Source organism: Typopeltis vanoorti, chromosome 24 (assembly GCF_054136105.1).
Source record: "Typopeltis vanoorti isolate ZY-2024b chromosome 24, IOZ_Tvanoo_1.0, whole genome shotgun sequence".
Classification (NCBI taxonomy): Eukaryota; Metazoa; Arthropoda; class Arachnida; order Uropygi; family Thelyphonidae; genus Typopeltis; species Typopeltis vanoorti.
In genome coordinates, this window is record NC_143572.1 from 57,227,837 (window position 1) to 57,241,844 (window position 14,008).

At 37.5% G+C, this 14,008-nt stretch overlaps 1 protein-coding gene across 1 annotated transcript in view; it reads left to right on the plus strand.

Annotated features, from left to right (window-relative positions):
• Ziz (dedicator of cytokinesis protein Ziz) overlaps positions 1-14,008 on the plus strand; it is an 826,359-nt gene that overhangs the window by 632,521 nt on the left and 179,830 nt on the right. The window contains exons 37-38 of the mRNA XM_090414187.1: positions 463-716; positions 8,666-8,722. Coding sequence (XP_090270313.1) covers positions 463-716; positions 8,666-8,722 — 311 coding nt within the window. The remainder of the gene's footprint in view (positions 1-462; positions 717-8,665; positions 8,723-14,008) is intronic.

Consider the following 14,008-nt stretch of genomic DNA (forward strand, 5'->3'; position numbering starts at 1 on the left):
ACTAGTTATCTATACATGAGTGGTGAGTTTCATTCATTTCTTATTCCTGCTGTTCTGGGTGTTTTTTTGTAGTCATAAGCTGGTTGGTTGATCTTGTGCAGTAGGGTTAGTTTTTCTACAGATACTTGTTTCCTCACAAACATAGAGCCAACCTGAAACACATTTGGTAGTCATGCTACAAAGCAGGATTTCAGTAATTTGTTAAGTTCATGCCATTGCTTCCCTGAATAGACTTTCTTTTGAAATTCTAATAATGTTAATTATCAGATGTGGAAAAAGCACATGCTTGGGTTAGTATTTCTTAGATACTTTTTAGGTGTTTTTAATATCTTTAATATTTTTAATATCTTTAAAATAAGTTAACATTCACGTAATTATTTTAGTAAACAGCATTACCAGAATTGATCAAATAACTATATCTCCTCTCCTAGAATTTATATATATTTTTTTCATAATTTTCAGCTCCCTCTTCATCTGAAGCAGATAGGGTTTATTATGCTCTACTAGAAGCCAATATGGCCACAGAAGTAGGACTTATAGCACTGGATATTTTAGGCCTCTATTGTGTACATTTTAAAGAACATTTGCTGCATAATGAAGGTGATAATCTTGCTATGAGAAAAGTATTTGACATATATCTTTCCTTTCTTCAAGTTGGTCAGTCTGAAACACTTTTGAGACATCTGTTTGCTGCCCTCCGTGCCTTTATTAACAAGGTGGGCCCTCTTATTTAATTTTTAATTTGAAAATAATTTTAGTTTATTTAAATTTGATTTATTAAATTGATTAGAATGTATATCTCTTTCACATGATGTTTTTCTTGAAAAGAGAGATAATTTGTTCCTTTTGTATACACTGAGTTAGCTTTGCATCAGGAACACCCACGTAATAACACTTTGCTCCATCTCTCTGTGCAATCATGGCTCGCAGTCAACAAGGTGTCAAGCATCATCCATTCATAACTCGATCCATGTCCACTGCAGCAACTTAGTCAGTTTATGCCCATTCCATGTGCAGTGGCTTAAGTGCTGTGGAGACATCATGTTGATTAATGAGGATTAATGAAATATTTTCAGCACTGGGAAAGGATTAAAACTAATTTTAATGCTTCCAATATTTTGGATCAGTCACTGAGACATCTTCAAGGATTACAAATAACTTTTGTAATAACACACTCAAATACAATACAATACTAAGTGTAGCATGTGGATGACTCTAAAGTCCTATTTAGGTGTGCCTTCTATGGGTGCTTGTAGGTAGCCTAGAATGCAACGTGGGATTTCTGATAATTAATGTTTCCAAAACAGAAGTTTTATGCAACTGTATTTATTTAACTTCAGTTGATTTCTGAGTGCTGCTGCAGATTCTAAAAATAGTCTTTCTTTTTTTAATTTACTATGGGGGAGCATGGTGGTTTTTCTCCAGGAGAGATCCTGTGGGTTGTATCCAAAACATGGTCTGCAAGGCCAGGTTGATTGACCATACCATATAGTCTTGATTGCAGATATATGATTTGGACAGACAGGCAAATGTCTGCCTGTCTGTCCGAAGTAAGCCACCTTGCAGGAACAGAGTACTCTATATACTCCAGGCACTGAAAGAGGAGGGAGCTGATCTTTGGTGGAATGGATAAGGATGGTAAGTTTATGGTGGGACTTAAATGCTGTTGTGGAGGTTGTATTTTTTTTAAGGACCTGGCTATTTTTTCTGATGTGCCACGGGTGTAGTGTATGGTGATGGCATTTCTGAAATCCTTCTGAAGAGATGGCTAGGGAATGGGGGAGAAACTGATTATTTTTTAATTCTGTAATTGCTGTAGTCATTGGAAAGGAAGGTGTTGTATATGTGGTTGAGTTCAATTGAAGGGGAGGTTCCACTGGAACAAAGATTGTGGACGCTATTGTTTAGAGTTTTAATAATGCCATATTGTTGAGAGAGGTGGTGGGAGAGTTTATGAATGTATCTGTCTGTGTGAGTAGGTTTTCTGTATACAGAGAAGGAAAGGTTACCATTAGGAAGATGTGTTACTTAGGTGTCTAGGAAGGATAAACTATTGTTATTTTCCTTTTTCATCATAAACTGGATCTTGTAAGCTATTGAGGTGACTGAGGAAGGAGTCTAATGTATCTGGGCCATGAGCCAAATAGAGAACACATCATCTACATATCTTAACCAAATAAAAGGTTTGAGAGGGGCTGAGTCTATTGCTCGTTTTTCAAAATTTTCCATGTAAAAATTGGCAAGAGTGGGTGAGAGAGCAGGGAACCCATAGCAGTTCCTCTATCTGTTTGCAGATTTTGTTCCTCCAAGAAAAATAAGCAGAATTGATTTCAGAGACAATGAGTTCTGAGATATCAGAAGGAAAAATGTGTTTTAAGAGTGCTAAGGTGTCATTTAAGGGAATATTGGTAAACAGTGAGGTGATGTCAAAGCTTACCAATATGTCTGTATTATTTAAAGTTAGATTTTCAATTAAGGTTTTAAAATGGGTAGAGTTTTTTACATAAGATGTGGTAAGACCAGTGTGTGTGTGGGGGAGGGTCAGAGAGTTAGCCAGCTGATTTGACAGTTTGTAGCAAGGTGCATCAGTGTCATCCTTATATTGTATTTGAATGTGTTGTTATAAATGTTATTTGTAATCCCTGAAGATGTCTCAGTGACTGAGATGAAATATTGGAAGCATTACAATTAGTTTTAATCCTTTCGCAGTGCTGAAAATATTCCACTAAACCTCCAATATGATTCGCTCTCATTCCATGGAAGATCAGCAGTTCTCATACACTGTTCTAGCATATACCACACATGTTCAATTGGGTTATAGTCAGAAGAGTTTGGGAGGCCAAGGCAGTGTGGCAAATTCGTTGTCTTGTTTCTCCAACTACGCAGTAGTTGTATGAGCCCAATAACAAGGTGTGTTATCCTATTGAAAGATAGCACTGTGGTTGGGGGTAGACCTGTAAATATGGATGGAGATGGTTGGCTAACAGGTCCCTGCGTCATTTGCCATTCAGTGTTTGTGGAATGATAACCAGAGAGATTCGAACGATTTAGGTTCTAGATAGGACTTTAGTGTCACCCACGTGGTTGGGCTTAGTATTGTAAGTTTTTGTATGCATGTTACATTAATTGTTTTTGTAATCCCCGTAGATGTCCTAGTGACTAGGACGAAATATAGGAAGTATTAAATTCTATTTTAATTCTTTTTGAGTGTTGTAAAAAATCCATTAAACCTCCAACATAATGTCCTCACAGCACTTAAGCCTCTACACAAGAACGATTTAGGCACTGACTAAATTCGGTGGTGTTGGGCTTGCACCAAGCAATGGAATTCATCCTCTACACTTTTTAATATCTAACCTACACATAAAAAATTGCAAGACCTATAGCACATCACTGCTGGATGTGGAAAGATCATACCTAGTGACAATTACAACAGCCATTCCCACAATAGGATTCGAACACATGACTTGTTGATTGGAACGCAGATATGCTGATCTCTCAGCCAGTCAGGCTAGCCTATGTTTGCTGACAATCCTAAACTGGAGAGGGCAATACCAAATAAAGGTGGCATAGAAATGCTGCAGGATGATTTAAATAAACCAGGAAAAATTGATGGTGATGGCAGATGCTGATTTGAACTTGAGAAGACATATTTCAGAAGTGGGGAAAATAGACCAGTGGATCACTTGTAAAACACACTGACAAGTAGTCCCTGCTTCTACTTAATCAGTGTTAAGCTGGGAGCTGCATAGCCTCATTTTTTTTCTTTACTAATTTCTGAATAATATATGATTAAATATTCAGATCATAAATAATACCATTTAATTATTCTAAGCATTAGCGATGATAATTTCATAACAGATTATGAAAAGAAGTTGGCCAAACAGGCAAAAGGAAATAAGAAAATTCTAAAGAATTTTATCACTGTGTAACAGGTAAAAGGAAGAATGACGATGGTAGAATAACCTTAGTGATTGTAGATGTTAGAAAAATGTCAAATATTCAAGAATAGCTGAATTGTTAAGGTATTAATAAGTAATAACACTTACTAAGGTATTGTATTCCAGGTAGACCTGTTAACCCTCTGGATGCTGCATTAGAACAGAATGAGTTAAAAGTATTAATGCTCTTACAAAGGCTTGACTCCAATGCAGCAGTTGGGCTGGATGGAATATCATATGTGTTGAAGGAACATGCAAACCAGTTACCAGTGTCCCTGCCCTGAAATGTTATTCAGCTTGAATCTCAGCACATGCAAGATTCCTGCTGATTGGAAGGAAATCATGATAGATCTGAACTTATTCCCTCTGCTCATATGAATACGTAATAACCAATCTGCTCATATTCTATAATAGTGGACAGCCACAATTGAATAAGGGAAATGGATATACCACAATACTCCTGGATTTTGGCAAGGCATTTGACAGGACTCCATATGGGAGGTTGTTATACAAATTCAATAAGATGAATATTATTTCTGAAAAATTTTCCATGCTATTCCTCTAAATTAATATTAATTTTTATGGCTATTTTTCTTTAGGAGTACCCATGTATAATGTCATTGGCTTTTTATTCAATTCTTTAAAGCATTATTGATATTTTATAGATGTAGATACATGAAAAATATAAGGAAGGAATAATTTTGAACATACCTGTGTAGGATGTTCTTCTTTTGGACCAGCAGGCTTATAACAGTAGACATTTATTTGTCACTGCTGAGGTATGATAGAAAGGAGGGGGGGGGCAGAAATGTGGAGATAGAAAAATATGGGAGCTAGAATTGCAGATGAACAAATGCATGTGGATTAAAAATCTGCAGTGGATTAAAGATTATATGAATTAAAGACCCGTAAAAACTCGATTTTTTAATCCACATACCTTTTGTTTCATCTGCAATTCTAGCTCCCACATTTTTCTATCTCCACATTTCCACCCCTCGCTTCCTTTCTGTCACACTTCAGCAGTGATACATAAATGTTTACTGTTATACACCTGATGTGCTTCTCCAAAAGAACATTTTACAAAGGTATGGCCAAAATTATATGTCTATAAAATATCAATAATGCTTTAAAGAATCGAGTAAAAAGCCAATGACATTATACAAGGGAATACACCTAAAGAAAAATAGACAAAATAGGCCATAAAAATGAATATCAATAAGATGAATTTGAAAATAAATTTATGACAAGAATTGAAAGTGGCTGACCAGCAGACATCATAAAGTGATGTACTGTGGTTGTTGAGTCTATGAGGAAGAGGATGACCAACAGTGCACCATCAACATGCACTGATTATTGTTTAACATGTACATTAATGATATTATAACTTAGGATTATAACTAATACGGAATCCTTGCATTGCTGATGTGAACAGGTTGGTTATATGAGTAAATTTTTACTCATATTTAGTGGGGTGTTGATATTTATTGGGGTGTTTAGTGGGATATTTAGTGGGGTGTTGCTACAAACCAAGCAGCAGAGAGGGTGGAGACAGGAGATGTTTAGACAGTTGAACTTGGCAAGTGCAAGAAGAATGATTGTTATAGGAGATTTTAACTACAGCAGTATAAATTGGGGAGAGGAAGATGCACGTAGCAATAAGGGAATGGAATTTCTAGAATTCTTGAGGGACAAATATCTTAGGCAACATGTAATAGAAGGAACAAGAGGTTCAAGAGTTTTGGATTTGGTCATAGCATCAGAAGAGTTGATAATAACTGAGATGACATCTCAGTACAAGCGTATCAAAGAGATGGGAACATATGTGGAATTATAAGGCAGGTGATTATAATAGTCTTAGACGTCAACTTGGGGAAGTTTCATGGAGGGAGGAATTGGAAGGCCAGGATATCATTAGTGCTTGGGAAATTGTGAAGGAATATTTGTTAGCAGCAATAATAAGCTGTATTCCACAAGTGAAGAAGAGGACACAATTTGGTGTAAATTGGATGACAAACAATATTAAACAGGAGCTGCATGTGAAAAAGAGGCTATGGAAGAGATATAAGGAGACAGGTGAGGAGCAGATGCATGAAGAATATATAAGACACAGGCCAGGAGAGTGACTAGTATGGTAAGGAAGGCAAAACTGGAATATGAGAAGAGATTGGCCATAAGATCCAAAGAAAATCCTAGGGAACTTTTTAACTATGTGGCCAGTAGGAGGAGAAATGATTGTGGAAGAATGATATTATGAGATAAAAATGGGAATAGAGTGACTGATGCAGAGAACATAGTGGAATTGTTCAATGAACACTTTATTGGTGTATTTCATCCTGGAGGAGTAAATTTTAATACTAGAGGGATAGGGCAGGTTCGAGGTTTAGAGGTGCAGGAGGGAAATGTGTTCCAAATACTGAATACTCTGGATGTCAGTAAAGCTGTAGGATTGGATGGTATTTCACCATGAGTTTTGAGAGAATGTGCTAAGGAACTGACAGTGCCTTTAACCTAGCTTTTCAATGAAAGTCTGGCTACGGGAAAGGTGCCCAGATAATGGAAGGAAGGTAAGATAGTGCCATTGCATAAGGGCGGTGGCAGACTGCAGGTGTCTAATTATAGGCCAGTTTGTGTGTCATCAGTGCTTGTTAAGATCTTGGAGAAATTAGTTAGGGACCATATACAACATTGGGCAGATGATGGTAATGTTATCTCTGAGAGTCAGCATGGATTCGTTAAGGGGTGCTCTTGCTTTAGTAATATGATTGCGTTTTATAATAAAGTGACAAGAGCAGTTGATGAGGGAAAGGCATATATTGCCATTTTCTTGGATTTAGCAAAGGCATTTGACAGGGTGCCACATAATAAGCTGATATTTAAGTTACAGCACATGGGTTTGGATGTCAGGCTGGTCAACTGGATTGAGGATTGGCTGTCCGATAGGTATCAGAGAGTTGTGTATGGTGGGGCAGTTTCAAGGAGGCAGAGGGTTATGAGTGGGGTCCCACAGTGCTCAGTACTGGGACCTATATTGTTTAACCTTTATATCAATGACATTGTCAGTGGATTGCAGGGGGATTTTCAGTTATTTGTGGATGATGTGAAGCTGAGAAGGGTTATTAGTAATAGTGCAAATGTGGTAGTCATGCAAGAGGATTTGAATAAGCTAGATAGATGGGGGTGTCGGTTTAATGCAGCTTAATGTAAGGTCTTGAGGTTTGGGAAACATTGATGGGACGCTACATACTCTATGGGCGGAATTATATACTGGAGGAAGTAGGGGAGACAAGAGATCTGGGGTTGATGATTGATAGAAACCTGAAATTTAGGGGACATATTGCAAATGTGGTGTAGGTAGCACAGAGGATTCATGCAATAATGAGAAGGACACTGACCTGCAGAGATAAAAGGGTTATCATTCCATTGTATAAGACTATGATCAGACCACACTTAGACTATTGTTCTCAGATCTGGTCCCCAGGATTTGAAAAGGATAAATTAACTGTGGAAACGGTACAAAAGCAGATAACAAAGATGGTTTCAGGACTGTACAATGTTAGTTATGAGGATTGGCTGAGGGAATGTGGACCGCAGAGTTTGGTGGATAGAAGAAAGAGAGGTGATATGATTGAGACTTTTAAACTGTTGAGAGGTGGTTACAGGGTTGACACAGCGGATTTCTTTCACTTTGTTGAACAGTGGGAAGAAGTGATGACAAGGGGACCCTCCTTGGAAGTTATGAAAGGAAACTGTGAGCAATAGGGTGAGGAGTGGTTTCTTTGCATGGAGGGTGGTTGAACCATGGAATGCATTGCCTGATAGAGTGGTGAGAGTGAGAACGGTCAATCAGTTTAAGGAGTGGTATGATAGACTGTGTTTCCTAGGAGGGACCTCCCACAATGAGTCTTGATAGACTTGTGTTTCCTAGGAAGGTCCTCCCGCGATGAGTCTTTTTACTCCTTGGAGGCCTAAATAATAATAATAAACGACCAAATGTCTGTTGAATGTTGTCGAGTATAGAGTTATGCATTTTGGGTGGAGGAAATGACATACAGAGAATTATAATGCAGCTAGAGATGTGGGGCTGATTGTGGACTGTGAGTTAAAGTTTGGGAGTCATATTGCAGAGATGGTCACACTGCATAAGGTAACAGTGCTATTAAAGAAAAAATTTACTTATAGGAGTACGGAAGTTATTCTTCCACTTAACAAGGTTTTGGGAAAAAATAACAAAAAACATCTGGATTACTGTGTGCAGATATCATTGACTGTAGACGATGAGACATTTAAAGAATCAGTGGCAATAACCAAAATGATAACTGGTCTATAGAAGAACTGCGCATATGAGAAACAGATTGAGAGAATATGGTCTTCAAAGTTTGAGGAATAAGTACACGAGAGGAAATAAAATAGAAACATACAAATTAGTAAGGGATCTTGCAATATAGACACGTGTGAGATTTTGCAGCTTCTTAGGTGGTAGAGAATGACTCAGAGTCATTCCCAGAGGTTGACTAAGGGTAGTCATGTGAGGTCGTCTGGGTTTCTTGTGATTGTGTGTGTGGAATGAACTACCATTTGCTGTTATGAATGCATGTTCAGAGAGATATAGTGTTTGAATGTCTAAAAAAGACCTTCTTCCATGAGCCCTTGGAGATGCATTCATAATAATAATAATAGCTATGAAATTTTTTTTAAATCATTAAAATGTTCTTTTTCTCTCATAGTTTCCTGTAGCCTTATTCCAAGGAAATGCTGTTTTTTGTGGAAAATTATGTTTTGAGGTAATAATGAATTTTTGCTATTCTAGAAATTTTTGCATTTGTAATCAAAGTTAATTAATTTAATATTTATGCTTTCAATATATTCTTAAGCTTTTTATTTAGACATATTTTACAATTTGTGAATTGCCCATCTCTTCTTAGCATTATTTAATCTCAGTTATTGTTCTAAACATGGTCAAGCATTTCATAATTAAATATTTATGAAATACTTAACTATCTTATTTCACTAATTATAAATTATTTCTAGATTATTATTATTATTACAAGAGATATCCAGGTAGTCAAGGACTCATTGAGGGACACCACATTTCACTCACAGCACCTGTCATACTTTCTCTTGAATTCATTCATGCTATCTCACTCACCAGATCTGAAAACAAGCCATTCCAATCACACACCACTCTGTTTGAGAAAAATCTAGCTCTCACCTATTTCCTGATTGCATTCATTCTTAACTTTTGTGAATAACCTCTCATCCTTTCTACTTTCCATAAAATGAAAAATTCCATATACTAACATTTGCATGACCTTTCAGGAGTTTATAGATCTCTACACAGTTTTGCTATAAATACTGTTTCAACTTCTGCACTGCCTACAGAATTGCATGAGCCCAGTTCCATTATGATGCTGTGCACAGCCAACATTCGCATGTTTATCAGTAGAGAAAGAGAGTTGTCTAGCTGTATGGATTAACATGCAGTGAGGAGATTATGAGAACTGTGTAGCTGTAATAGCAGTTCACAAGGTTGAAATACAACCACCTGTTATTTTACACACTAAAAACACTTGGGATCAGTAGGATGTTGATGTGTCTGGTATGATATATCCTCTTCACAGATGAGGAGATTTTCACCATATGCCGATGGTCGCACAGCATTTTCCCTAACACCCAGGATTCAGAGAGGTCATCACCCTGTGTCAGTGATGGTTTGGTGTTGGATGGCATATCGAGAGAGGGGGGGGATATCTAAGTTGCAAGAAAGGAATAAAAATCTCCACCAGAGAGCATCAAGACACCATTCTGGAATGTGGTGCAACCCCTGAACAAAATCTTGTTTCACAGTGGACCTTCCAACACTACTCAGCCCCTGCACACAAGGCAATGACCACACAGCAGTGGTTGGAGGCAGCTGTACCTGACCACATATCACCATCTGATTGGCTGTATGAAAGTCCTGATCCAACTTCAAATTGTGGTTGGAGCTTGAGAGAGTAGCCTGCAAGAAATGACACTCCAGCATCGCCAGCCTGAAGGTGGATTTGGAGCAAGCAGTGGCAGTGTCTATTGGATGTTGTGTGTACAGCCATTGATATGTGGCTTCACAGACTTTGGGCATGCATGAAAGCAAAGGGGGGGGGCAATTTCGAACATTGAGTGCTGCTATACATGTGATTTGTATGTATTGAAAACTGTAAACAATTTACTGATAGATTACCAATGCCTGATTTGCCAAAATCAGGCATTGGTAACATTTTTTCAAATGAATGTATGAAGCCTTCAAGACTAGAACATTTGACAAAAGTTCATGGTGATAAAAAAAAGATAAGGATTTATCATATTTTCAAGCACTTAAGGAAATATTTTTGAAACAACCAACATTGGTAGATATGTTTTCAGGGGCATCCAAACTAGATGATGATGGGTTGCATGCCTCTTATAACATTTCTTTACTGATTGCTAAATTGGGAAAACCACATAATGTTGGTAAAGAACTAATCCTGCCAGCTGTTAGTGAGGTTATACACATTGTACTTCACAAGCCAGCCTCTGATATTATTATGAAAGTTCCTTTGAACAATAATACAGTGCAACAAAGAATAGATGAAATGGTCCAGGATGTCAAAGACTCATTATGTGAGTATTTAAAAACAAACCAGCTCTCTGTACAACTTGATGAGTCTACATCAGTGCTTCCCAAATTTCTGGATGTCAGGGCCCCCTTTGCAAAAATTAAAATATTTCACTGCCCCCCTCGAAAAAAAATCGTAATAGAGAGATATATTATTATAATATTTATTGTATTTATATTCAATACAAAACATACACAGCGAATATTGCAAAAATCAAATGCATTATTGCATTTTTTGCCTCTTAACGTTTGGTTCTGAAGACGATGCGGGCTTTTCTGATAAAATATGAAATCTGTTTCTGCTTCTTCTGATTGTTTGCGGGAATTTTTTTTTATTTTTTATCAGCCACTTATCCATCTCAGGGTTAAATTTTTTAATGTAGACTAGATCAAATAATATCACCACTTACCGATACTGGCACACCACAGACTGATAACATGAAATTAGTTAATATTACCTGAATAAGGGAATCCCAGGACCAGGAATATTTTTCTCTTTTGTGACTTTTCTCCATTTACGATAATTAAGCCTAACGCGAAACAGACAGCAAAGGCAGGTTATTAAAACGTGCATATGAGTGATGCGGTATTAACAAACGATCGCACAACCGAAAGATAAAAGCATAGCTGACAATTGAGTTGAAATGCTAACACTCTTCAACCGAATTCCATATGTGAAACTGCCATAACATTCATTATATATATATATTACTTAATTTTAACACGTTTGGTTGAATTTTATTGCTGCCTTGGGAAATCGAACTCACACACATCTAATTAATAACAATAGTTTTTAATTAGATACTGTGTTTGCCCATGCAACATATGGTTTTGTTTCAGTCTATACAGCATAGTTTCTATATGAGGGGATATGTGATTCATTAATTAGTGTGTTTTTATCCCAGTTGTCTTTAATTGCACTATTTGTTGAGAAATATATTACACAGACTCCTCATACCTTATTCACTGGCATAATAAAAGTACTTGTTTTTATTGCCTCTGCAGTATAGTGGCTGTTAGGGAGGGTGTGTTGTTTACCACTGCAAGGGAGTTACTATCTCCCCACATGAACTTGTTTAAGCTTTTTTTCATGTGTGAAGTATATGCGAAACTTTTATTGGTAACAGAAAACTAGCTTGGATGACAGTGATAATATAAAACGAGTTTTGATATGTATATAAAGTCAATATCAACAGTCCCTGATTACGAACGTGTGATGAAAGGGACAGAAAGATTTGGAGCTTCCCTGCAGAGTATTCGAAGTAAATACAATTAACCAATGCTTTGAAATGAAACATATGAATAAGCAATATTTACTAATATTCATTAAGCGCCGAAATATGCAGGAAGCAAAGTTTGTGAACCAACACCAATGTGTGAATTTTTCCATTAAAATATAAAAAATAACAAAAAAGAAATAATAAATAATAAAAGTTAAATACGTTTCTTTTAAAATAAAAAAATCTACTTAGTCTTTTATTATTATTATTACTATTATTACGGGCAACTCCAGGGAGTCATTGGACTCATCGAGGGAGGCCCCAAATCATATTCATCACAACTATTTGACATTCATACAGTATCTATCATACCTCGCCTTAAACTCATTCACTGTTACAGCATCCACCACAGACTCAGGGAGCGCATTCCACTCATTCACTACTCTAAAAGTAAAGAACCCAGCTCTAACACCTTTACTAACCACACTTTTGCCCAGTTTCCATGGATGTCCCCTAGTCCTCCCACAACCAGCCCTGTTCTCAAAAATATCTTCTGAATTAATTTTATAGAAACCCTTCAGTAATTTGAATGTCTCAATCATATCTCCCCACCTCCGCCTACCAACCAATTTTTGCAACCCACAAATCCTCAACCTGTTCTCATACGGTTCATTCCACAGACCTGCTATCATCTTGGTCACTCGCCTCTGGATCCTCTCCACCTCCTCCCCATCAAGAAGAAACCTAGGTGACCAAATCTGAGCACAGTAGTCTAGATGGGGTCTTATCAAGGCTCGATACAGAGGAACAACAACCTGCTTGTCTCTGCTTGTCATCGTATTCTTCAGCAACCAAGTGATTTGATGAGCTGTTTTGGTCACTTTTGCAATGTGTCCCCTAAATTTCAATTCCTTATCTACCAACACTCCTAAATCTCGTGCCTCATCAATTTCCTGGAGCATGGTTCCACCAATGCAGTAAACTGCCGCCAATCTTTTCACCCCAAAATGCATAACCTTACATTTTGCCACATTAAACTGACATCCATTCTCCTTAGCCCAGACCTCCAATCTATCCAAATCATCCTGCAAAATTTTGACATCATCTGCATTCACTATTGCCCTACCCAACTTCGCATCATCCGCAAACAAATGAACTGTTCCTCTCAGATCATTTCCTATATCATTTATGAACAAATTAAACAGCAGTGGTCCAAGAACAGATCCTTGTGGCACACCACTAGTCACAGGCCGTCTTGTGGACTCTACTCCCGAGTAAACCACTCTCTGATATCTCTCCGTCAACCACCCTCCTATCCATCTCACCAACCCTATGTCCATTCCCATATGCTGCAATTTACTGATTAGAATTCCATGTGGAATCCTGTCAAAGGCCTTGGCAAGGTCCAGTAGAATCACCGTAAATCCATTACCCTTATCCAGTTCAGCCGTCACTGTGTTATAATACGTGAGCAAGTTACTGAGGCATGACCTACCCTTCACAAAACCATGCTGTCCCCGATACAGTATCCCATTTTCTTCTATCCAATCTTGTATTTTCCTCTTGACTATTTTCTCTAAAACCTTGACAATGATTCCTGATATGCTAATCGGTCGGTAATTTACTACAGCAGTCTTGGAACCACCTTTATGCAGTGGAACTATTTTCCCCTCTTTCCACCCGCTCGGGACTAACCCAGACCCGAGACTCAAATTAAACAAAATGGTCAAGGGTACTGACAAGGGTCTTAAAACATTTTAAATTTGTTTTCATTATTTCACGGCCCCCCCTCAACAAAACCTACGGTCCCCAAGGGAGCCGCAGCCCACAGTTTGGGAAGCGCTGGTCTACATTACCCAGAAATAAAATTTGCCAAGAATTATTATTTGCTAAAAATTTGCTAAGTGACACTAAAAGAGAATTGATATTTCATGCATTGGAAGAGTTTTTTAAAGAAAAAGAAATCTTTCTGAATAATATCTTGTCAGTTGCTGCCGATGATGCTCCAACAATGGTAGTTTGCTATCATGGGTTTATTGCATATTTCAAAGAGGCAGTGCCAAATGTATTCACTGTACACTGTGTGATTTATCATCAACATTTAATTGCCAAATACCTGAATGATTGCCTACACACAGGTCATTACATTATGTAATTACAGCAGTTAACAAAATCAAAAGTCATTCATTGAATGACATATTGTTTGGACAACTTTG